Raw genomic sequence first — 26,018 nt, forward strand, 5'->3', positions numbered from 1 at the left:
CCCGAGGTTTCAAAGGAACAATTCCATGCTCTTGAGGATCGGCTAAGGGCTATGGAGGGGCATGATTTTGACATTAAAGATGCCGCCGACATGTGTTTAGTGAGGGACATCCAATTCCCTCCTAAATTTAAAGTGCCGGATTTCCCAAAGTACGTGGGATCGACTTGCCCTAAGAGTCATCTCACCATGTACTGTCGCAAAATGGCTGCATATGCCACAAATGAAAAGCTCTTGATCCATTGCTTCCAAGAGAGCTTAGCCGATACCGCGCTCAACTGGTATATGCAGTTAGATGGAAATCTAGTACATACATGGAGGCAGTTGGCCGACGCCTTTCTCAAGCGCTATAAATACAACATCGACCTAACACCCGATAGGTCAGATCTTCAAGCCTTGAGTAAGAAAAATGATGAATCTTTCAAGGCGTATGCCCAACGATGGAGGGAGTTGGCGGCACAGATAGAGCCCCCGCTGTCGGATAAGGAGACGGTGTCCTTATTCATCAACTCGTTGACTGGTCCCTATTACGATAAAATGATAGGGAACACAACGACACTCTTCTCGGACATCATCACCATTGGGGAGAGAGTGGAACAAGGACTTAAAAGTGGGAAGCTGGCTAAGCCTTCCCAATCATATGAAGCTAAGAAGGTCTTCGGGAAGAAGAAAGAGGGAGGAGTCAATGCTATAACCATACCCTCGGCTACTTCCACTTCAAAGTCGGGAAGATCGCAATTCACCCCTGTGAAGAAGTTTGATAAACTTCCGACCACTTATAGCGATCTCCTGCCGAAGCTAGTAGAAGCCAAACTTCTAGCTCATGTTCCACCAAGGAAGATTGACCCACCTTACCCCGATTGGTACAAGCCACAAGACAAATGTTTATACCATTCGGGGGCACCAGGGCATTCAACAGAGAAATGCCTAGCTCTCAAATACAAGGTCCAAAACCTTATTGATGCCGGGTGGGTCACCTTCGATTCGACAGCGCTCGACGTGAGCAAGAATCCTCTGCCAAAGCAGGAGTAGAGAGAAGAACAAGCCACGATAGGGCCCCTTCATATTTCTCTTTTAGGGACTCATGATCAGTACCCGAGATCATGAGAACCTTTTCATGTAAATAAGGGTTTTTGTACAGTTTTAATACATATCAATAAAGAGGCATTTTTCACATTACTCTCTTTTTTGTTCTTTTCTCTCTTTCCTCATTAACATTAATAATTCTAAACCTAAACAAAACCAATAAAATAATTATGTCTGTAATTGTTCGCTCTGACCGGGATCCGAAGGTGAAAGGGTTGAGTTGGACAGTGATGAGGAGACCATTTCTCCAGATCTGCAAAGATTGCTAGATCAAGAAGCTCGTCAAGAGAAATTGGAGACTGTAAATTTGGGGCATGGCCGAGAGATAAAAGAGGTCAACATTAGGACCCATACCAGTGATGAAATAAGGACACATGTTTCCGCTATGATTATAATAAAATCATTCTTCATTGCTTCTTTTCTTGCTTATAATAAAATTCTAAACCACATTATTTTTAACCCTGTTTGAATAAACATGAATGAGGTTAAAATCATCTTAATAATAATAAACCCACATCATTTTTATGTGGAAGTGTGTGTGACAACTTGGAGCACCTTCCCTTGGCCTCGACAAGTGCCATCATGGATAAAAATAAATCCTTTAAAATAAAAGAAGCTCGGCAGAAAACCCAAAAAGGGGGATGCGCAAAAATAAGAGCAAAGAACCCGCTAGGAATCCCACGAAAGGGTGACCTAGGCAAAAATTAGGGTTGCAAAATAAACAAAAAACAAAAGTCCGCTGAAACACCACAAAAGGGTGTTTTAGGCAAAAATAAGGACAATCAAAAAAACAAAAGAAATCCATGATGGTACCATGAGCCGAATTCAAGAAAGGTTCAAGGGAAGCTATCCAAGTTGTCGAATCACAACACGACTTTTTAACTTCATAAGTGTTTAATCAAACAAGCCTAAACACATAAGCCTACCTTGGCCATCCATTCTTACAAAAACCATTTTTGAAAAATAAATCCCCTCTAAAACACAAACTTCAGAATAAAAGTATCTTTCCCTTCTTTTCTCTCTTGTCCCAAATGATTTTAGAATAATCTAGTGGAAGCATGGAGAAATAAATCATCACTGATAATGGATCCAATCTAAATAACAAAATGGTGGAAGAACTGTGCCAAGAATTCAAGATCCAACACCATAACTCTTCCCCATATCAGCCAAAGATGAATGGGGCAGTCGAGGCAACCAATAAGAACATCAAGAAAATAGGGCAAATGATGGTTGCCTCATTTAAAGACTGGCACGAGATGTTACCCTTCGCTCTTCATGGTTATAGGACTTCAGTACGCACATCTACAGGAGCTACTCCATTCTCCCTCGTCTATGGGATGGAGGCAGTTCTACCCGTCGAAGTCAAGATACCTTCTCTAAGGGTAATTATGGAAGCAAAACTTTCCGAGGAAGAATGGGTTCAAAGCCGGTATGACCAGTTGAACCTCATTGAAGAAAAATGGCTGAACGCCATATGCCATGGTCAAGCCTATCAGAGGAAGACCAAAAAGGCTTTTGACAAGAAAGTCCACCCTCGAGTCTACCATGAGGGAGAGTTGGTAATGAAGAAATTGCTACCAACTCGAAAGGACAAAATCGGAAAGTGGGCCCCAAATCACGGAGAACCATACGTGGTAAAACGAGCCTTCTCAGGAGGAGCATTAATCCTCACAGACATAGATGGAGAAGAACTTCGATACCCAGTCAACGCCGACGTGGTAAAGAAGTATTATGCTTGAAGACGTTGCTTGCATAAGCCCGCTAGGATGAAAACCCGAAAAAGGGCATCCTAGGCAAAAGTTAGGGCAAAACAAAAAGCCCGCCAGTACAAGGGTACTAGGCAAAACAAAGGCAAAATTATCCCCGCTAGGATACGTCCTAGGCAAAAGTTAGGGGCAAAAGAATAAGATGTAAAAGCAAAGCAAGCAACGGTCACTTGAATCGAAAACCGAAAGGCGGTTCAAGTGATTATCTTCTAGAAGCGAGCGTCTTGCAGCATCTACACTCCTGGCTCAGGCATCTCACCCGAAGCGATTAAGGGAACGGGAAGAGCGACAATTACAGATATAATTGTTTAAGCCAAAAATGTATATAGCCTACCCTGGCCAGCCATTCTTCAGAAATTCCTTCTGTATATCTTTCTGTAAAAACATTTGAATATCAATAAAATATCCATTTGTTTCTTTTCTCTCTTGACCATGTGATTATGCCTCTAAATTGGTATTTCTAAAAAAATTGTATGAAATTCCTTAATAATCGGTCAATAAAGAAAATTGGAGGGGTTCCTATAAAATCCATAATCTCCTGCATAAAAGGCTCACAAAAATCCTCCCTCGCGTCTATGACAGAAACTCCTCCAAAGAAGAAGAGGATAAGGAGAGCCATTCACTTTTCTAAAATAAAAGAACAAAAATAAAAACTTGCATCGCGTGCATCACACACATTAGTTGCACATTTAAAGACCTTACCACGAGGCAATTGCATAAAATAGAAAAAATAGAAAATTGCTTGTGTATGACAGCAGTCAACAAAAGCCGAAAACGAAAAAAGGCAAGGATACAAACAATACTCCTCAGTTTGTATAGAATAATTGAGCCTGGAGAGGCTTGCTGAAAAAATACTTCTTCGGAATAAATGAGCCTGGAGAGGCTTGCCGAAATAATACTCTTTCAGAATAATTGAGCCTGGAGAGGCTTGCCGAAATAATACTCTCATCAGAATAATTGAGCCTGGAGAGGCTCGCAGAAATCCCCAGAGAAACCCCAACTCAAGCTCACGGAACAAATCCCCAGCGAGAGCTATCAAAGCAAGATCGACAAAATTCCCAATGGAAGCACGATCACCCAAGCAGTATATCTAGTCAAAGGACTTAAAACTTCCTCAGTGGAAAATAGCTCTCCAACTCAGGCGTTGAGTGAGTCTAAGCCTGTAGAGGCTTCCTAAATAATACTCTGGGATACATAAGATCCCCAAATCCCCAGTCGCCTACTCAAGAGGCATTCCTACAAAAAGAAAAAAATCAAAAGATCAATAATCATTCCCCAAGTGGAATCCGGCTCTTAGCCAAACATCAAGCGTCAAGATGATCTGCCTAACAGAAGAGGCTAATCACAATCAATGACAAAATCCCCCAGCGGATAACAGCCTACACAGAGGCGACAAAACCAGAAAAACAAAAAGAGTCACCCGAATAAGGATAACCGGGATACTCCACTATCGTCGAAAGGACGTCAGCCAATCATAAGGCACCGCTCATCTCAGAAAGAGCATCTTCGTGTCTACACCCCAGGGAAACAGAAATTCCTCAATGGGCACCAACTATGCAAAAGAAAGTTGGGACACAAGAACCTATGAGTAACTGCACATCCCCTAGACGGATCCCTGCGTTATCCAGCCCTCAGTGGCACAAAAATCAAAAACAATCGTCAAAGCAGCATCGTGGACTGTGGCGACAAAATCAAAATCAACATCCAGAACCCCCAGTGGATAATAGCCTACATAGAGGCTACAAAATCAGAAAATCAAAGAGAGACACCCGAATAAGGATAATCGGGATACTCCACCAACGTCAAAGGACGTCAGCCAAACATAAGGCATCGCTCAATTCAAGAAGAGCATCTGTGTCTACACCCCAAGGAGTCAGAAATTCCCCATGGGTACCAACTATGCAAATGCAAGTTGGGGCACAAGAACCTATGAATGAATGCACATCCCCTAGACGGATCCCTGCGTTATCCAGCCCCCAGTGGCACAAAATCAGAAAAAACGTCGAAGCAGCATAGTGGACTGTGGAGACAAAAACCATCTCAGATCCCTGGAGAGGGCAAACTCACATTGCCAATGTCGTTAAGAACACGGAGGAAGACCCTGGGGAGGGCAAACCGCAGACCCTGGAGAGGGCAAACTCACGCTACCAAAGTGATCAGAAGCACGGAGGTACGCAGACCCTGGGGAGGGCAAACCGCAGACCCTGGAGAGGGCAAACTCACGCTACCCAGATGTCCAGAGCACCGAGGTATGCACAAGCCTGGAGAGGCGGTACTCACGCTACCAAAGTGTTAAGAAGCACGGAGGTATGCAGCTTCCAGCTCGGGCGGCGAGCGAAGCAAAGCCTGGAGAGGCGGTACTCACAACTTCCAGCTCGGGCGTCGAGTGAAGTTGAGCCTGGAGAGGCGGTACTCACAGCTTCCAGCTTGGGCGGCAAGCGAAGCTAACCCTGGAGAGGGCAAACTCAACTGCCTAGGATGTCAGAAGCACCGAAGCAGAGCCTGGAGAGGCGGTACTCACAGCTTCCAGCTTGGGCGGCAAGCGAAGCTAACCCTGGAGAGGGCAAACTCAACTGCCTAGGATGTCAGAAGCACCGAAGCAGAGCCTGGAGAGGCGGTACTCACAGCTTCCAGCTTGGGCGGCAAGCGAAGCTAACCCTGGAGAGGGCAAACTCAACTGCCTAGGATGTCAGAAGCACCGAAGCAGAGCCTGGAGAGGCGGTACTCACAGCTTCCAGCTTGGGCGGCAAGCGAAGCTAACCCTGGAGAGGGCAAACTCAACTGCCTAGGATGTCAGAAGCACCGAAGCAGAGCCTGGAGAGGCGGCACTCACAGCTTCCAGCTTGGGCGGCAAGCGAAGCTAAGCCTGGAGAGGCGGTACTCACAACTTCCAGCTCGGGCGTCGAGTGAAGTTGGGTCTGGAGAGACGGTACTCAAGGTCTGGAGAGACAGTACTCAAGGTCTGGAGAGACAGTACTCAAAGTCTGGAGAGACGGTACTCAAGGTCTGGAGAGACAGTACTCAACCATCAGCGTCGTCAGAGGCACGTTGGTGTTCAACTTCCAGCTCGGGCGTCGAGTGAAGTTGACCCTAGAGAGGGTAAACTTAGCTACCGAGGTTGTCAGAAGCGCCGAGGTATGCAACAACCTGGAGAGGCTACTCAACAATTTTCCACCGGAAGACGCTACAAGTCAGAAGGTTGGCACATCACCCGGACAATTGGGTCAACTCCTTTACTTGTCAGCCGGTACACCAAAAGGTCGTCCGACTAAGTAAAGGGGGGGCAGCTGTAGACCCCTAAAATTGTCCAGGTCGGAAATAAAGCTTGAAGACTCTCGAAGACTGAAGGAAGATCAGCCAGAAGGACTTCCAGAAGGCCCAAGGAGGGTTCTCTATAGGTCTAGAGGTCTTAGGATAGCTAAAATAAGAAAAGTGGGAGGAATGAAGCCCAATACGGCCTCCCAGAGGTTCAGTACGGCCGTATTGAACATTTTGAACTTCAATACGGCCGCACTGAACTCAATACGGCCGTATTGAAGTTTCTGAACTTCAATACGGCTGCATTGAATTCAATACGGCTGCACTGAACTTCTATACGGCCGTATTGAGGTTTTTGAACTCAATACGGCTGCACTGAACTTCAATACGGCCGTATTGAGGTTTTTGAACTTCAATACGGCCGTATTGAATTCAATACGGCCGTATTGTAGTTCAAAACTTCAATACAGACCGTATTGATCCCCAGAAACCGTATTGAGCCTCTTCCCTATAAATATGACGTCAATGGGACGTCATTTCACACTTTTCCACTGAGTTTTGACTCCCTCCTTGAGTATTCTGGGGTTTTTGAGCAGTGTTCTGCCCTAGAAATCTCTCTGGGAGTCGATCCGACGAAGTTCTGGAATTCCGAGCATTTAGCTTGGAGATTCGAACCTAGTCGAAGGGAAATCCTCCGGATTTCCATAGTTAAAATTTTATAGGAGGGAGCGAGCGGTCTTGTAGAGGGAGGGAACGCCAAAACGCTTCCCAATTTCTGTCAAGATATATAAGAAAGCACGCTTCAAAGGTTTATCTCTTTAAAGTCCCTTCTTTTACCGCTTTCTGTGTGTACATATTTAAACTGTCATCATGTAGATAGTTAATTTATAATTTCTTAGAATAAATAGGGGTAATTTAGTAATTTCGCACTATTATTTTTAAATAATCTGTCATAGGGAACCCGAAAGGGGCGCTGTGGGGTGCTAACACCTTCCCCACGCGTAACCGACTCCCTTACCCGACTCTGGTTGTAATGGCCGAAGTCGATTTTTGAATCGATTGCCTTAAACTTCTTTTTCCAATGTTTTGAGTAAAACATTGGTGGCGACTCCAAGAACCCTACCTTTTTATGAAAACCGCTAATCCATGGAGGGTCCCGCTTGGGATTAACATGGATTGGTGAGCCTTTTAATAAAATTGCTCGTTTGACGAGGTCTCAGTTTGAGAATAAGTCATTCTAGCAATCCATATTTTTAAACAAATAAAAGAGTCCAACCATCCTTCGCGAACGCCGAAAGCCCGTTTCGGGCCGGTGGCGACACAACATAAGGTAAAAAGAGTCACATAACAATTTCTCAAAACAAATCATAAATTATAAAAATTCAACTCTAAATATAAATAAGTCTTATTATATCATAATGTAAAAAAACAAACCTAGTGTAAGCCTTAATGTCACATATCCTATCAAAGCATTCCAAATAGAAGGTCTAAGCCTCATCACCAACATCATCAATATCTTGATCAGCATCACGTGCAACAGTAAGGCATGGAAAACAAAGTGAGTGAGAAAACTTCTCACTATAGATCATGGCATGAAATAAAAGATAAATAACCAAACAATCTTGATACATCATTTATAATAGAAACTCATTTACAATGCATCCATCATAAACCTCCAGATATAATCCAGTCACATGCAAATATGAAATGCAACGGACATAGACTCTTAATATGCATGCATATGGTACCAATCTCAAGACATGTGCAACACATATTAAACTATTTTCCAATTTGCCGATTTGTGTTTATACGATGCATGTCACACAAACTTTCTATCATATCATGAATCACTACACACTTAATGATTTTTCATGCATACAATTTGTCATACATACGGTTTTTCATATACATGATTTTTCATACATGAGTCAAGTATCTCATTCAATCAATATATCAAAACATCCATGTTTATTTCACACCAATTTACTCATTCAAGACATCCATAAGACACAAATTTCACACAATTACATATTTTTATTAACTACTGACACATTAATCATTAAACGCATACCCTCAAGGTTCCTATAGGAACCCACAAGAAACTCAAAACATATTAAGGCTCAGCACACAAAATTAACTCTAAACTATTACAATTAACATCAATAGGAAAGTTGAAGAGGCATGGAGCAGACAACAAATTGTCAACAAAAAATAATAGGATTTTCCCCCTCATATAACACATGCAACATATAGAAGTTGAGGGTCAACCTCACTAACCATCAATTATCCCATGCCCTAGAGCGAGAATTCTCACTCCCATTTTACCTCAATCAACAAAAAGAGAAAAAAGCAAGTATATGATATGATATCTTCTTAACTCATCTCCTCTTGGTTCTTTGGAGTGTAAAAAGAGAAATAAGAGTGCAAAAAGAAAACTAATGCATCTTTCTTTTTAATTTGAAACCTAACTCAATCTCTCTGACCCATCCATGGTTGCTCAACCTTAACTCTAGTTACATATCCTCGCTTAATAATAATAATAATAATAATAATAATAATAATAATAACAACAACAACAACAATAATAATATAAAATAATATATTGTATAATGATTCTGAAATAATTTAACTAAAAAAAGTATAAGAATATAATTTTGATATCAAAATATCGTATAAAATCAACCTTTTAAATTTTATAATAAAACATATACAATTAATTTAATTACCAAAATGTAGGGTGTTATATCTCCTCTCGCTCCTTAATTATTCTTTTAAAACATACAAATAATTATTTAAAATGTACAAAATAATTATTTAATATGTTCAAAATAATTATTCAAGATGTGCAAAATAATGATTTAAAATGTACGAAATAATTATTTAAATTTTTTGTACAAAATAATTATTTAAGCAATTATCCTTTCTTCAAACTTTCATACAAACACATCAACTATTTCAATTCCTCATTTCTACATCCTTAATTTAACAAATTTTAATCCAAAACCCTCAAAATTCATATATATTAATCATAACCTTTAGAATACATAAACAATATTAATTTGATCAAACAATTAATTCGTATTATTAATTTCTCAAGGATCATCTTATTTAATTCTAGATTCTCAAATCATTCATAAAACCCTAACTTTAAACTATATCACATTCATGATTACAATATCAACAAGGCTATAAAGTCATTCATACATGTCGGAACCCAAAAAACTTCAATCTTGCCCACGGATGGTTTTGACTTCTGTAACACCCCGATTTTCACAAATTATATGAAGGCTCAAAGCCCAATAAGGGTGATTTAGTAACCTAGAACGGGCCATTAACAAGTCATTCCAAACTACTAAAAAGGCCTATAAACCCTAGATTGGAATGGGCCATTCCAACACAAGCTATTATGAGTAATATTCAAACCCAGAGCGGGTCATTCCACTTTGGGAACGGGCCGTTCCAAACATGGCCATTATTAGTTAAAATGCAACTCCAGAATGGGTCGTTCTGGTTTAAGAACGGGTCGTTCTAGATGCAAATTTAACACATGATGAAAGGATCCAGAACAGGCCGTTTTGGATCCGAAACGGGCCGTTCTGACCATTTTTGACATCTATAAATAGCAGACTCTAGCATTGCTCCTAGACACACTCTCTAAAGACCAAGGAGAACCAAGAGAAGGAGATCAACCAAATTCTGCTCTAGCTTCATCTTCTGCTTATCCAGGTAAGGGGGAGTGAGAAACCTCGCTTGGGTGTGTGGGAATAATTGTTGGGTATCAGGATTGACCCTCAATCCCTTGCCTGATGCATGCTTCTAAGAACAGAAAAAATATGAAAGTTTTCTGTTTTGCTCTCTGAATGTTCTATTGCGTTTCTTGTGTAATGTTGAGTGTAAATATGTGTTTAATTTCAAAATTAGATAAATTTTGATATGAATTAGAGTGCTTTGTGGGTTCCTGAGAGAACCTTATGAGAAACAGGCAAATTTCTAATGTTTTTTGTTTTGACTTCTGAGTTTTCTATCATGTTCCTTGATGTTTTCTGGGTGTGAATATGTGTTTGATTTTGAAAACAAATAAGTTTTGAAATGAATTAGAGTGTTCTGTGGGTTTTTGTGGGAAACCCCATGAAGTCAAATTAGGGATATGATCTTCGAATGAATTTTGAGGCATTATATGTAAAATTGATTATGGATTCGTGTTTTGGAAAATATTTGGAGTTTTTTGACCGATTGAAATATTATATTAACTGGATAGTTGTAAAAAAATGCGTGAACTCGTGAAGTTGGATTTATGACCGTTATGCTTCGTATGTTATGAATTGCGAATTGAATGTGTATGATGTTGGATAATTTCTTAGTATAGTTTATGTTCTATTCTGATGTATATGTCTATGAGAAGTTTCTTGTATGAGACTATGTGAATATGATGAGAATGTGAAAAGTGAATGAGACACGAGACATGATGATATGTGATAATGAGACATGATATATGAGAAACTATGACAAGTGAAATGATGAGTCAATGAACTGTGAATGTGTGACATGCATCATGTGCATAAATGTTTTAAGGGTACGATATGGAATGCACTGCCAGGGAACGCCCCCTTGTGTAAAAGCTTGGGGATCAGTCCTTGGGGATAGCTCAGTTTGTAAGTCTCAGTCTCCCCCATTGTGTGCATGGGATGTATCTTGCGTGACTTAGCTATCCTGACTAGACCCTAGTAGTATGTCCTTCTAGTGAGAGTGCGCAGAGGGTCTGATCGACATGTACTCCTAGACTACTCTACGTGTATTGCTAACGACAATGCACCATGTGATATGTGACTGACGCCACATGCATGCATTTGTGAGTCGAGTCCATGGCATCATTGCATAATGAGTGACTATGTATGTGCTACTAATGTATGTATTGTAGACACCCAATTTCGTCTAGGCCCACAAAAACAATGAAATAGACGTCTATTATCAAGGAAAGGAGCTCCCGAAGCATGAAAACAACAAGACATGACATCAAAAGACCTAAAGCCTAAATAAGCTGGTTTTAGTAGCCTAGAACAGGCCATTCCAAGATCAGAATCGATCGTTCCCAAGACCTGAATGGGTTGTTCCCAAAACGGAATGACCCGTTCCAGAACAGGTTGTTATAAGCAAGATTTGAACCCAGAACGGGCCATTACGCTTTAGGAACGAGCTGCCCCAGATTCTTATTTTACCCATAACAGACTTACCCAAAACGGGTCATTCCACTTTTGGAATGGGTCGTTCCATATTCTTATTTTACCCATAAAGAACTAGCCCAGAATGGGCCGTTCTAAATTCGGAACGGGCCGTTCTGGCCCACTTCTAATGCCTATAAATAGAAGACTCGGGTCGAGGCGACCAAATTTCGTCCAGAACTCCTTAGAGTTCAAAATTTCTCTCTCTCTCCCTCTTATTGTATTTCTTGAGTTTTATGAGGCATATTGTAGTGTGAAAGGTTGCCACAAAGTGATGGAATCATGCTTTGGAGTGCAAGAGGTGACATACTCAAAGATCCAAGAGGAGTTGGCTAGACATGAAGGTTTGGGCCAGTCAGGGCCCAATGGGCCTTATGGGCCTGGGAAGGCCCAAGTTGAACTTTTCATGGGCCATAGTTTGTTATAGCTATTTTCATATGTTTTGTATACATCATGTTAGTATAGGTATCATATATTTTGGTCTTGTATTTTGGACCACATAGAGTAGCATTTTAGGTTTTAGGCTAGTTGGGCCTAGTTTTGGGCTTCATGGGCCTTTGGGCTTTTGGTACCCAATATTGGGCTCATTTTCATTCTTGTAATTTTTCCTTTCCATTGTAATTGTTTGACCAATGTAATTAGGTCATTAGAATAGGAAAATACAAGGATTACTAAAGTATGCTAATTAGGTTAAATTAGGTTTAATTTGGAAGTCATTTAAGTTACATTTGAGTCACATGTTTAGCACCATGGGTGGCTGAACATGTGCCACTCAAATTAACCCTAAATGACTCTCAAATCACACCTAAATGCACCTTGGTACCTAAATTTTCGGACTTACACATGTGCACCAAAGTTTGAATTCAAAATTCAAATTTGAATTCAAACTTTAGGCGCCATTTTGTGAGGCTTTAGTTTAGGCACCTATGGGTCACAATTCCGTGCATACTTAAGCCATTCTTTCACCTTTTGTATTCACTTTGAACCTTATATGAAATTTGAGAGCCAAGAGCCGAATTTCCTTTTCAAAGTCTTCTTGAGAATTCACCTCAAAAACCTAGGGAGTTCATCTTCTTCCTTCTCTTTGAAGTGAGTCTTCCATTGATCTTTGAGCTTGGATGCTTCCATCCAAGGCTTGAGCCTTCATCCATCCGTGTTCCTTCTTCATTCAAGCTCCATTTCATTCGGTGTTATCTCCTTAAAGAGGATCCGTGGCTAGGAGGAGCTAAGGAGAAGAACATTCATCACTTCTCCCTACTTTTTCCATCAATTTTGGTATCAAGAGCAAGGTTCTTCAAGGAGATAAGTGCTTCATCTTTTTGTGTCCGAATTGGTGTTGTTCATTGTGTTCTTCTTGTCTTCTTTGAGTTTCTATTCGGATCTAAGTGTTTTGAATCAAATTTGTTCCATAGATCCATTGTTGATTGTTCTTGATTTTATTCCACAATCAACATGTTTAGGACCTATTAGCTTGTGCTTGTTTTGATTTAATTTGAGTCTCTCCATTCTTGTATGTGTCCGTGATTGGACTTCATGCATTTGCATTAGATTTTTGTTTTTAATCCATGTTTTGTCTTAGAGTTTGTGTGTAGTCTTTCTATGTCACAAAATTCCTTGAATAGCATGTTGACCTAATTTTTTCTTTGAGTACATTGTTCATATTTTGCTTTCGATTTGTGTTCATTTGTGCCTACCTATATGTGCTTTTTCTTTTACCTTATTGTGTTCATAATTTTCTATTAGTCCTAGCAAGTTTCTTTAGAGTTAGGTTTCCATTGTGTTCTTAAGTTTTCAAATCACTTTCCATTGAAAATCTTATAAAAAATTTTGACTTAAAATTTCAAGTGCTTAATTCTACTTCTAGTGCACTCTTTCTTGTGGATTCAATTTTAAAAAAATTAGAGGCTGAAAATAGCGATAAAACAGAGCCTAAAACAAAAGAAAAGTCTTAAAGTTCAAAAGAAAAGTGTGCAAAAAGAATTCAATACAAAAACCTAAGCCTAGTGCACTAGTTTCTCATTTTCACTTGGATTTTGACCTAATTTTTGTAATCTCGGTTTCTATAGCTTGGAATCATAGAAAAATTTGAAACAAAAGGCAAACACCTTCTCTGGAGTCTTAAATTTGAGACTGGAAAAAGAAAGAATTAAAAAAAAAATATATAAGACAATTTAAAATGCAAAAGCCGTGAGGTGTTTTTGGAGAAAATTCACTTGATTCCTTGTTATTGTTTTGACTACTACTTTTTCTATACTTATCCAATTGCTTTCAAATTTTTTTTGTTTTGTTCATCTACTCTAGTACCTATCTAGGAACATTCCTAACTGAGTGCTAGCTTTATTTGGAGTCTTATTTTCCAGTTTTACTTGTTGAACCTCTTTGAGTCTTGTCATATATACATATTACTCTTAACTTTTGGTATAAGCTTTTCAAATTGTGCTTCTATTGCTTGTCTAGTTTTCTTTCAATAATTTCCCTGTGCTGGAAGTGTCCTCAAATCCTTGCTCAAGGATCAATCATTTCTCAACAAAGAGTAGGAAAAGTTTGGACACTAAGACCTAAAAATTTGACCTAATTTAGTGACCAAAACTTCTCCTAAACTTCCTTCACTTGAGTGACCATTCCTTTGACCTTGTGAGGCAGCCACCATTAACCTCTTTGTTGTGTTTCTTTTGCAGGTCCAGTAGCATCATATTGAAGGATTAGTGGCGGATTAAACACTTGATTAAGTGTTGGAAAATTTGCACATCAATCCGTCACTAGTTGGTTGCTAAAGCCGCCACTTTATTGCTTTCCTAGACTAGTTTACATTTTTGCCAAATCTTTTGTATTTTAAACCAATTTGTAAAGCTTGGAGGGAGTATTAAGAATCTGGTCAGGTATATCTAAATCCTTGTTAGCATCCTCACGTGTAGTGCTAGTGGAAGTGGCTTGGAAATTTCATATGTTTCAAGCTTCCACTTAGGATATCCGACTAGTTGCTTACATTGTTTCCTTTAAGTTTTTTGTCTTTTAATTGCTTTATTTTGCTGCCTTGAAACGTCTAGACTTGTGTAGATTTACTTGCTCACGTTTAGTTTAGTCTCAAAAACAAACAAATTGTGAAAAAGCATTCAAAATTTTTGTGAAAAGTTTTGGGGAATTGGAAGTACCACAAAGGAGTTTAGTGATTTCCACTTGAAAAGGCTTGGTTATTAAGTGGCTCTTTGTAGCTCACCTCCCTTGATAGTGCAACTTGTACACTTAGACTTCCAAGTGTTATTTTCATTCCTAGAAAATACCAAAAACATTTTATAACTTTTTGCATAGCATATAAAATCTTATTGCTTAATCATGAGTCAACATTCTCAAAGTAGTAGTGACTTTGAATCTCCTAAAAGTTTTAAAAGAATTGTCAAGGAGGTTGAGGCACTAAAACTTTGGAAGCATGATGAAATACTTCAAAAACAAAAAGAAAAACTTGAAAAGGAAGTACAAATCATGGCTTTAGAACAAGAGATTCAAAAGATTAAGCAACGAGAAGAAAAACTTTTGAAAAGATTGAATAAAAATAAAAGTCCAAAAGGTTCTTCTAGGAGCTCAACCAAGAGCTCCAATGATTCTCAAAGTCAAAATAATGATGGTAGTATACAAATGGATGCTTACTATCAACCCCCACCTAGGAGAGTCATTAAAGAACACAAAGTGAGGGAATCAAGGGTTGATCTCCCTTACTTTCATGGAAAAGATAATGTGGACACCTACTTGGATTGGGAGATGAAAGTGGAGCAAATCTTCACTTGTCATCAAGTAGGTGAGGAAAGAAAAGTTCCTTTAGCCACCCTAGCTTTTCAAGGACAAGCCATGTATTGGTGGACATCCTTGGAAAGAGAGAGAAGACTTCACAATGATCCTCCCATCACTTATTGGAATAAGTTGAGGAGTGCTATGAGAAGAAGGCACATACCTTCTTATTATAGTAGGGAGCTTATGGCTAAGCTCCAAAGACTCCAACAAAAGGGTATGAGTGTTGAGGAGTATAGACAAAAAATGGAGTTGTATCTCATGAGGGCTGGGATAAGGGAAGAAGAAAGATTGACCATTGCTAGATTTCTAAGTGGTCTTAATTTTGACATAAGAGATAGAGTTGAGTTACTCCCTTATAGGGACCTTGATGATTTGGTCCAACTTTGTATAAGGGTGGAACAACAAAATTTAAGGAAAAATTCTTTAAAAGGAAAAACTCAAGCTAACTCTTATATCAAGAATGATTACAAGAGGGAGGGTCAATATGACTCTTCTAAAAACTCTAGTAAGGGTCAAGAAAAAGAAAAAGAAAATGAAAGTGATAAAAATAAAAATGTTGTCACTTCTAGTAGTAAAACTAGTGACATCAAATGCTTTAAATGTCTTGGGAGAGGCCATGTAGCTTCTCAATGTCCAACTAAAAAGGTCATGATTTTGAGAGGACAAGACATTTATAGTAGCCTTGATGAATCTAGTTCTACCACTTCAAGTGATAGTGAGACTAGTAAGGAAAACCCTCAAATTGAAAAGCTATATCCTGTTGATGGTGATCTTCTTATGGTCAAAAGGCTTCTTAGAAGTCAACCTTGTCCCATTTCACTATCACAAAGAGAGAACATCTTTCACACAAGATGTTTAGTTTCTAAAAAAACTTGTTCTCTCATTGTTGATAGTGGATCATGTTCTAATTGTTGTAGTACAAGGTTGGTTAACAAGTTAGCCCTTACCACCATTCCTCACCCTCACCCTTATAAACTTCATTGGCTCAATGAAGGTGAGGAATTGGAGGTGAATCAACAAGTGAAGGTCAAGTTTTCTATAGGGGATTATAAAGACAAAGTTTTATGTGATGTGATCCCTATGGAAGCTTGTCATATTTTGCTTGGTAGGCCATGGCAATTTGATAAACAAACTATACATGATGGCCTTACTAACAAAATAACTTTCACTCATAAAAATAAGGAAATTGTTTTTAATCCTTTAACACCACCCCAAGTGTTTGAGGATCAAAAGCAAATGAAAAGAAAAAGAAATAAAGAAATAAAGAAAGAAAAGAAGGAAAGAGTGTGGAAGAAGGGGATTCCACTAAAACCTTTGTGACCAAGGAGAGTTATTTTATGACCAAACAAGACTTGAAAAGAACTCTCTTTATTCATAAAAGTTTTGACTCTTGTCCTAATGCTGCCACTTATCTTAGAGTTGAGAATGAAAAACAAAATAAATTTCAAACCAAGAATTCTCAACTTAGAGATATAGTGAAGAAGGAGTGGACTATTCCTAGTGTTACTCCTTATACTACTTCCTTGATGGTGCACAAGAAAGGAAGTATTTCTTTAAATTTAATAAAGCACCCAATTTTCGGTTTACATTGTTTAGTAGATACAACTTGTAATAATCTATATTCTATGTTTAATCTTATGGGAAGTTCTTACTCTTTTGAACTTAATTTGTTTCCTTCCCTACAAGATAAATATAGCTTATATGATTATGAGTATCTAGTAAACAATCAAATCCAAAATTTTCTAGGGCGTTTTCTAGTAATTTTTTCTTTATATTTTAGGAAAAGCCTAGGTTACCATTTAGGGTACTTTAGGCAAGATATAGTAGTGTTTAAAAATCATTCTTTTCATTGTTTTAGTTATAGTGTCCTTACATTTTTAGGGTTTACTTCTAGGTTATGCTTAGAAGAGGAGCCTATTTTTTGGGAGTCTAATTTTGATAGTTTATTTTTTCTTAGGCTAGATAGAAGGACTCCTCCTAGGATTTCTGAAAGTTTCATCTCTTATCCATTGTATGTTGTACATGTAGGTGTTGAGTTTTCTTCCATTCATCCTCGAGATTTGAGGACAAATCCTTTTCAAGAGGGAGGGGATGATGGAATCATGCTTTGGAGTGCAAGAGGTGACATACTCAAAGATCCAAGAGGAGTTGGCTAGACATGAAGGTTTGGGCCAGTCAGGGCCCAATGGGCCTGGGAAGGCCCAAGTTGAACTTTTCATGGGCCATAGTTTGTTATAGCTATTTTCATATGTTTTGTATACATCATGTTAGTATAGGTATCATATATTTTGGTCTTGTATTTTGGACCACATAGAGTAGCATTTTAGGTTTTAGGCTAGTTGGGCCTAGTTTTGGGCTTCATGGGCCTTTGGGCTTTTGGTACCCAATATTGGGCTCATTTTCATTCTTGTAATTTTTCCTTTCCATTGTAATTGTTTGACCAATGTAATTAGGTCATTAGAATAGGAAAATACAAGGATTACTAAAGTATGCTAATTAGGTTAAATTAGGTTTAATTTGGAAGTCATTTAAGTTACATTTGAGTCACATGTTTAGCACCATGGGTGGCTGAACATGTGCCACTCAAATTAACCCTAAATGACTCTCAAATCACACCTAAATGCACCTTGGTACCTAAATTTTCGGACTTAGACATGTGCACCAAAGTTTGAATTCAAAATTCAAATTTGAATTCAAACTTTAGGCGCCATTTTGTGAGGCTTTAGTTTAGGCACCTATGGGTCACAATTCCGTGCATACTTAAGCCATTCTTTCACCTTTTGTATTCACTTTGAACCTTATATGAAATTTGAGAGCCAAGAGCCGAATTTCCTTTTCAAAGTCTTCTTGAGAATTCACCTCAAAAACCTAGGGAGTTCATCTTCTTCCTTCTCTTTGAAGTGAGTCTTCCATTGATCTTTGAGCTTGGATGCTTCCATCCAAGGCTTGAGCCTTCATCCATCTGTAACACCATGGAAAATACTAAGTTATTTAGTATATATGTATGTATGTATATGTTATTTATGTGGATTTGGAATGTACTTACTTCTATGCATGTTGTATGTTAATGTGATTTTGATTAGTTATTTAAGCATGATAATGATTTTATAGTATGAGATGAGAGGTTGATGTTTTGATAGTTTGTATAGGCATGTGTGTGCATGAATTTGGTGAATGATGCATTGTACACCATTATACTGAACCAGTATTAAGAGGGAAGAAGACTGATCACCTTCCTCCTCATCTTGGTTAAGTGAAGTATTATGGCATGCAACTCATTATTCCAAGCATCTATATCTGAAAGTGATATTTGTTTGTGTGTTGACACATGTTGCATTTCATATGGTGGTGAGTTGTGAGTATTGCATGGAAAGGAATAAGATGGGTAGGAGATCGAAGGATAGGAACATAAGATAAATCAGGTCTTTCTGAGTGAATTTGAGGTTGTTTCAGAGCTTAGGGAGTTGAAATACTTCAAGGAATAGGATATTTGAGGTGAATAGGTGCTAAGGGTGAAATTTGGAAATTTTGAAAAATGGCTATATATAGGGACTTAGGACCGGAGGATTTCATTTGTCAGACAGAGACAGTTTTTAGAGAGAGAAAGTAGAGAGAGAAAGGCTCTGGTCCGGAGGGAAGCTGAGGACATATTTGGGAAGCTTATCAAGCCAGGATCAATCTTCACAACTGGAGTTTCAGGAGATTTGGCCTCTAAAGCCTTGAAAATTGAGATTGAAGTTTGAATTGGGAATTTGGGGGTTTGTCCAAATCTTGCATTTCTGAAGTTTCTGAGGTAAGGGTAGTACTTATAAGACTTAATCTAGTATGTATGGGTTTGAAATATCATATTAATTTCATGATTTAAGCTTGATTAAGGATGGATTGAGGAAAAAGGGGTTTGATAGGGTTTTCATGATTTCTTCATGATTTGCATGAATTAATGGTTAAAACTTGATTTTATTGCTTAAAATGTTGTTTCTGGATATTGTTTATGCTTTATAATGGTTCAATTTCGTGTAATTTGGATTGGATTCATGAATTGGAAGGAATTTTGATGATTTTCAAGTTTTCTGTCGTGAAAGTTACTATTCACACGAATAGTACTATTCATTTGAATTCCGTCTGATTGCATAATTTACTATTCATTCAATTTACTATTCATTCAATTTGAATTTACTATTCATTCAATTTGAGTTTACTATTCAGTCACGAATTGATTTCAGAAATTACTGTTCATGTGCATAGTACTATTACTATTCACATGAATAGTACTTTTCATGAGTATTTTGATTTTGTCATGAAAGTTGTAGCCTTAGATGTTAGCTTTCTAATGGCATTGGAATCACCCAAAAAGGAGGTCTAGAACTCTAGATATGATTGTTCTAGTGAATGATTTGGCATGGTTATGGAAAAGTTGTATGTAATTATGAAATATGCTATGTGCATGTGGTTTGGAAAAGCTAATAGAACTCAGAGGAGTAAGGTTATGGTATGGAAGATCTCTTGGTGAGATCAGGATATAATCTTTGGAAAACTATAAAATTTGTGAATCCCATGGTGAGGATTCCAATAAGGAACTTTTCCAAGGATTATATAATAAACCACTTCAGATGTTAGGTGAATTCTGAAGTACTCCTCTAAGTATTCTATTTGCTACCGGTATGGGTCTGGGCCGAGTCATACCGATGGATGAGGTGGCTCCACCAGGGTTACGTGACGACGTAAATCCAACTGTATATTTTCCATGAGAGGTTAGGTGTGGGACATGGGTTGCTGACATGTTTCACCGTATCAACACTTGGTTTGGATGGTGTTGAGGCCAACATTTGGTTTGGATGTGTTGGTTACATCATGGATTATACAGTGGTGTGACTTTGTTTTTGGATGTGGAATATGTATACATATGGTATGGATTGTATACATTGGTTATGGATTTCTTTATTAAATATGTATACATTGGTATGGATGTGTATACCTTAGATTCTGGATTGGTTTATATTTGGCATGGAAATAACTATTTTAATGTTCATTTCCTTGGTATGGATATGTATTGTTGATGAATATCTAGTTTAATGATATTTCATTTTATTGTACTATGGTTGGTTTTTATACGTGCTAACCCTTATGTTTCCATGTGGTTTGGACTGTGATGATCTCACTTTGTGGGGGAGCAGATCAGGTGTGAGGCTTTGGGATAGCAAGAAGTCTTTGGTAGCTGCTTTGAGAAGTAGCTAGGTTTAGAGCTTGACCAGCACCTAGGGTGTCTTATATGATGTTATTATGGGATTACTGTATAATTTTACTAAGACTGACTCTGATATAATTATGTTTGATATTATGAAGACAAATTTTTACACTCTAGCGTAGCTGGCTTTTGCTCTATTTTCTATATTATATATCATTTTATTTTAGTTGGTTTTGATGTGACGGCCTAGGGTGGGTTGTTACAGTTTTGGTATCAGAGCTGGTCGAGTCTCTTTAGGATTTGTGGGAAATGGTCTTGTTATGTTTCTATTGTGAGGAAATGGATTTTGAAAAGAATTTCTTATGTGTTTTGGTGTAAACTCATGGGTTCCTTGATCTTTCATCTTGATTAGGATGGTTGGTAGGGGAAACAATTCTAATCCTTCTTCAGGCGTGGATGCGCAACAGATTGCTCAAGCTATGGAGCAAATTGCTGCTGCTATTGGACAACAGAATACTTTGTTGGCTCAGATGGAGACCAACCAGGCTGCAGCTGAAGCAGCTAGGGCTGAGGTACCTAATGAGTATAGGGGCTTGTCAGAGTTCAGAAAAGGGAATCCTCCTCAATTTACAGGTGTTGATGGACCTGAAGTTGCTGACCAGTGGATTGAGGAGATGGAGAAAATTTTCATGGTGATGCAATGCCCCGAGGAGAGGAAGCTAGTTTATGCTGTTTATATGTTGGTGGGTGAGGCTAGTTTCTGGTGGAAAGGTGCTCAAGCTATGATGGAAGCTAGAGGGGAGGTGATAAATTGGGAAAATTTCAAAAAGGTATTCCTAGAGAAATATTTTCCAGATAGCGCCAGATATGCTAAGGAAGCTGAATTTTTGAGACTGCAGCAAGGAAATATGTCAGTACAAGAGTATGTGGTCAAGTTTGAACACTTGGCTAGATATTATTCTCAAGCTATCACTGAAGCCTGGAGGTGTAGGAAGTTTAGTGAGGGTCTAAGATTTGAGCTGAGAAAGACTATTGTTCCTATGGGAATTATGGAGTTTCCAGTTTTAGTTGAAAAGGCAAAAACAGTGGAAAGATTTGAAGGAGGAAATAAAATGGCAAAGGGTCCAGAGGGATCATCTGGATTTGGTAGGGGGAAACATCCTCAAAAGAGACCATCTCAGTTTCAAATTGGAAATGCTAATAAGAAACCGATGGGGACTACTACTACAAGAGATGTTCAGAGTATTAGATGTTATGTCTGTGGAGGCCCACATATAATGAAAGACTGTCCTACAAAGAACTATACGTGTTTTAAATGTGGCAAGGTGGGTCACATGGCTAAAGATTGCAATGTCAAAAATATTCCAGCTAGAGAGAACCAGAAAGTGGATCGGCCTACTGTAGCAAGTCGTGTCTTTGCTTTAACAGGTGCTGAAGCTGAAACGTCATCTGAACTGGTAAAAGGAAAGGGCAAAGCTAATGGTAATGATATTTTTATTCTATTTGATTCTGGTGCTTCACATTCTTTTATTTCTTATGAATGTGTGAGAAGGTTAAATTTGGTTGTGAGTTCCTTGTGTGTGGATTTAGTTGTTTCTACCCCAGCTTCAGGGTCTGTTTTGACTTCTGAGGTTTGTTTGAGATGTCCAGTGGAGGTAGAAGGGCGTTGTTATAAAGTGAATTTGTTTTGTTTACCTCTATCTGATTTGGATGTGATTTTAGGGATGGATTGGCTTTCTACCAATAAGATTTTGATAGATTGTTCAGAAAAGAGATTAATCTTTCCTACTGTTGAACAGGAGAGGTTTATTTCTAGTGGACAGGTGGATGGGTTGTTGAAGGATGGAGCTCTTGGGTTTATGATCCTCTCTTTTATCAGTGTAGAGAATGAGAAGTTGTTGAATAGTATTGATGTTGTTAGAGATTTTCCAGAGGTTTTTCCGGATGATATTCCAGGGTTACCACCAAAGCGAGAGTTAGAGTTTAGTATTGATCTTATACCAGGGGCGGGACCAGTGTCCATTTCTCCTTATAGAATGGCACCAGCGGAGTTGTTTGAATTGAAAAAGCAGGTTGAGGAGCTTTTGGAGAAGCAGATGATCAGACCAAGTGTCTCTCCGTGGGGAGCACCAGTGTTATTGGTAAAGAAGAAAGATGGTGGTGTGAGGTTATGTGTGGATTACAGACAGTTAAATAAATTGACAATCAAGAATAAGTATCCTTTGCCAAGGATAGATGATTTGATGGACCAATTGAGGGGAGCTTCTGTTTTCTCCAAGATTGATTTGAGGTCGGGGTATCACCAGATTCGGGTAAAGGAGGAGGACATACCAAAGACTGCTTTCAGGACTCGGTATGGTCATTATGAGTATGTTGTTATGCCTTTTGGAGTAACGAATGCTCCAGCTATTTTCATGGATTATATGAACAGGATTTTCAGACCCTTTCTGGATAAGTTTGTTGTGGTGTTCATTGATGACATTTTGATTTATTCTAGATCTATGGAAGAACATAGAGAATCAATGATGGTAGGGCCAGAGATCATCTTACAGACTACTGAAAAGGTGAAACAAATTCAGGAAAAAATGAGAGCTGCTCAGAGTCGGCAAAAGTCTTATGCAGACAAAAGGAGGAAACCTTTGGAGTTTTCAGAAGGAGAACATGTGTTTTTGAAAGTAACTCCTACCACAGGTGTGGGAAGAGCTATCAAAGCTAAGAAGTTGAATCCTAAGTTTATTGGGCCGTATCAAATTCTCAAGAGGATTGGACCAGTGGCATATCAGATTTCATTACCTCCATTTCTGTCTAATCTGCAAGATGTGTTCCATGTTTCACAGTTGAGAAAGTATATTCACGATCCGAGTCATGTCTTGGAATCAGAGGCAGTGCAAGTTAAGGAGAATTTAACTTTTGAGAAACAGCCAGTTTCAGTGGCAGATAGGAAAGTTAAGCAATTGCGGGGTAAATCTATCAATTTGGTAAAGGTTATTTGGGATGAGGTTACTAATGAAGCCACTTGGGAGTTGGAAGATAGAATGAAGGATCAATACCCATATCTCTTTATGAGTAAGTGAATTTTCGGGGACGAAAATTTTTGTTGTTGGGGAGAGTTGTAACACCATGGAAAATACTAAGTTATTTAGTATATATGTATGTATGTATATGTTATTTATGTGGATTTGGAATGTACTTACTTCTATGCATGTTGTATGTTAATGTGATTTTGATTAGTTATTTAAGCATGATAGTGATTTTATAGTATGAGATGAGAGGTTGATGTTTTGATAGTTTGTATAGGCATGTGTGTGCATGAATTTGGTGAATGATGCATTGTACACCATTATACTGAACCAGTATTAAGAGGGAAGAAGACTGATCACCTTCCTCCTCATCTTGGTTAAGTGAAGTATTATGGCATGCAACTCATTATTCCAAGCATCTATATCTGAAAGTGATATTTGTTTGTGTGTTGACACATGTTGCATTTCATATGGTGGTGAGTTGTGAGTATTGCATGGAAAGGAATAAGATGGGTAGGAGATCGAAGGATAGGAACATAAGATAAATCTGGTCTTTCTGAGTGAATTTGAGGTTGTTTCAGAGCTTAGGGAGTTGAAATACTTCAAGGAATAGGATATTTGAGGTGAATAGGTGCTAAGGGTGAAATTTGGAAATTTTGAAAAATGGCTATATATAGGGACTTAGGACCGGAGGATTTCATTTGTCAGACAGAGACAATTTTTAGAGAGAGAAAGTAGAGAGAGAAAGGCTCTGGTCCGGAGGGAAGCTGAGGACATATTTGGGAAACTTATCAAGCCAGGATCAATCTTCACAACTGGAGTTTCAGGAGATTTGGCCTCTAAAGCCTTGAAAATTGAGATTGAAGTTTGAATTGGGAATTTGGGGGTTTGTCCAAATCTTGCATTTCTGAAGTTTCTGAGGTAAGGGTAGTACTTATAAGACTTAATCTAGTATGTATGGGTTTGAAATATCATATTAATTTCATGATTTAAGCTTGATTAAGGATGGATTGAGGAAAAAGGGGTTTGATAGGGTTTTCATGATTTCTTCATGATTTGCATGAATTAATGGTTAAAACTTGATTTTATTGCTTAAAATGTTGTTTCTGGATATTGTTTATGCTTTATAATGGTTCAATTTCGTGTAATTTGGATTGGATTCATGAATTGGAAGGAATTTTGATGATTTTCAAGTTTTCTGTCGTGAAAGTTACTATTCACATGAATAGTACTATTCATATGAATTCCGTCTGATTGCATAATTTACTATTCATTCAATTTACTATTCATTCAATTTGAATTTACTATTCATTCAATTTGAGTTTACTATTTAGTCACGAATTGATTTCAGAAATTACTGTTCATGTGCATAGTACTATTACTATTCACATGAATAGTACTTTTCATGAGTATTTTGATTTTGTCATGAAAGTTGTAGCCTTAGATGTTAGCTTTCTAATGGCATTGGAATCACCCAAAAAGGAGGTCTAGAACTCTAGATATGATTGTTCTAGTGAATGATTTGGCATGGTTATGGAAAAGTTGTATGTAATTATGAAATATGCTATGTGCATGTGGTTTGGAAAAGCTAATAGAACTCAGAGGAGTAAGGTTATGGTATGGAAGATCTCTTGGTGAGATCAGGATATAATCTTTGGAAAACTATAAAATTTGTGAATCCCATGGTGAGGATTCCAATAAGGAACTTTTCCAAGGATTATATAATAAACCACTTCAGATGTTAGGTGAATTCTGAAGTACTCCTCTAAGTATTCTATTTGCTACCGGTATGGGTCTGGGCCGAGTCATACCGATGGATGAGGTGGCTCCACCAGGGTTACGTGACGACGTAAATCCAACTGTATATTTTCCATGAGAGGTTAGGTGTGGGACATGGGTTGCTGACATGTTTCACCGTATCAACACTTGGTTTGGATGGTGTTGAGGCCAACATTTGGTTTGGATGTGTTGGTTACATCATGGATTATACAGTGGTGTGACTTTGTTTTTGGATGTGGAATATGTATACATATGGTATGGATTGTATACATTGGTTATGGATTTCTTTATTAAATATGTATACATTGGTATGGATGTGTATACCTTAGATTCTGGATTGGTTTATATTTGGCATGGAAATAACTATTTTAATGTTCATTTCCTTGGTATGGATATGTATTGTTGATGAATATCTAGTTTAATGATATTTCATTTTATTGTACTAAGGTTGGTTTTTATACGTGCTAACCCTTATGTTTCCATGTGGTTTGGACTGTGATGATCTCACTTTGTGGGGGAGCAGATCAGGTGTGAGGCTTTGGGATAGCAAGAAGTCTTTGGTAGCTGCTTTGAGAAGTAGCTAGGTTTAGAGCTTGACCAGCACCTAGGGTGTCTTATATGATGTTATTATGGGATTACTGTATAATTTTACTAAGACTGACTCTGATATAATTATGTTTGATATTATGAAGACAAATTTTTACACTCTAGCGTAGCTGGCTTTTGCTCTATTTTCTATATTATATATCATTTTATTTTAGTTGGTTTTGATGTGACGGCCTAGGGTGGGTTGTTACACCATCCGTGTTCCTTCTTCATTCAAGCTCCATTTCATTCGGTGTTATCTCCTTAAAGAGGATCCGTGGCTAGGAGGAGCTAAGGAGAAGAACATTCATCACTTCTCCCTACTTTTTCCATCACA

The 26,018-nt window shown here is 38.3% G+C and overlaps 1 protein-coding gene across 2 annotated transcripts; it reads left to right on the plus strand.

Moving 5' to 3' along the window:
* Positions 1 to 18,764: 18,764 nt before the first annotated feature.
* Positions 18,765 to 25,806, plus strand: LOC145956767 (uncharacterized). 2 transcript variants are annotated; one of them, XR_014433025.1, is made up of 3 exons: positions 18,765 to 18,905; positions 20,710 to 24,238; positions 25,620 to 25,806. XR_014433025.1 is itself a non-coding variant. In XM_083072434.1 (2 exons), exon 2 carries the CDS (start codon positions 20,711 to 20,713, stop codon positions 23,369 to 23,371), a length of 2,661 nt encoding a protein of 886 aa, XP_082928560.1. In that variant the 5' UTR covers positions 18,765 to 18,905; position 20,710; the 3' UTR covers positions 23,372 to 25,806. The 2 variants fall into 2 exon arrangements, 1 of the variants encoding a protein (XP_082928560.1); XM_083072434.1 differs by having other exon boundaries at positions 20,710 to 25,806.
* The last annotated feature ends 212 nt before the right edge of the window (positions 25,807 to 26,018 follow it).

Source organism: Cajanus cajan, chromosome 4, assembly GCF_000230855.2.
Source record: "Cajanus cajan strain Asha chromosome 4, NIPB_CcT2T_4, whole genome shotgun sequence".
In the NCBI taxonomy this organism is placed as follows: domain Eukaryota; kingdom Viridiplantae; phylum Streptophyta; class Magnoliopsida; order Fabales; family Fabaceae; genus Cajanus; species Cajanus cajan.

Bases quoted from the DNA above. Each gene is read 5' to 3' on its own strand.
- LOC145956767 (XM_083072434.1), top strand. From the start codon at position 20,711: ATGGTTGGTAGGGGAAACAATTCTAATCCTTCTTCAGGCGTGGATGCG.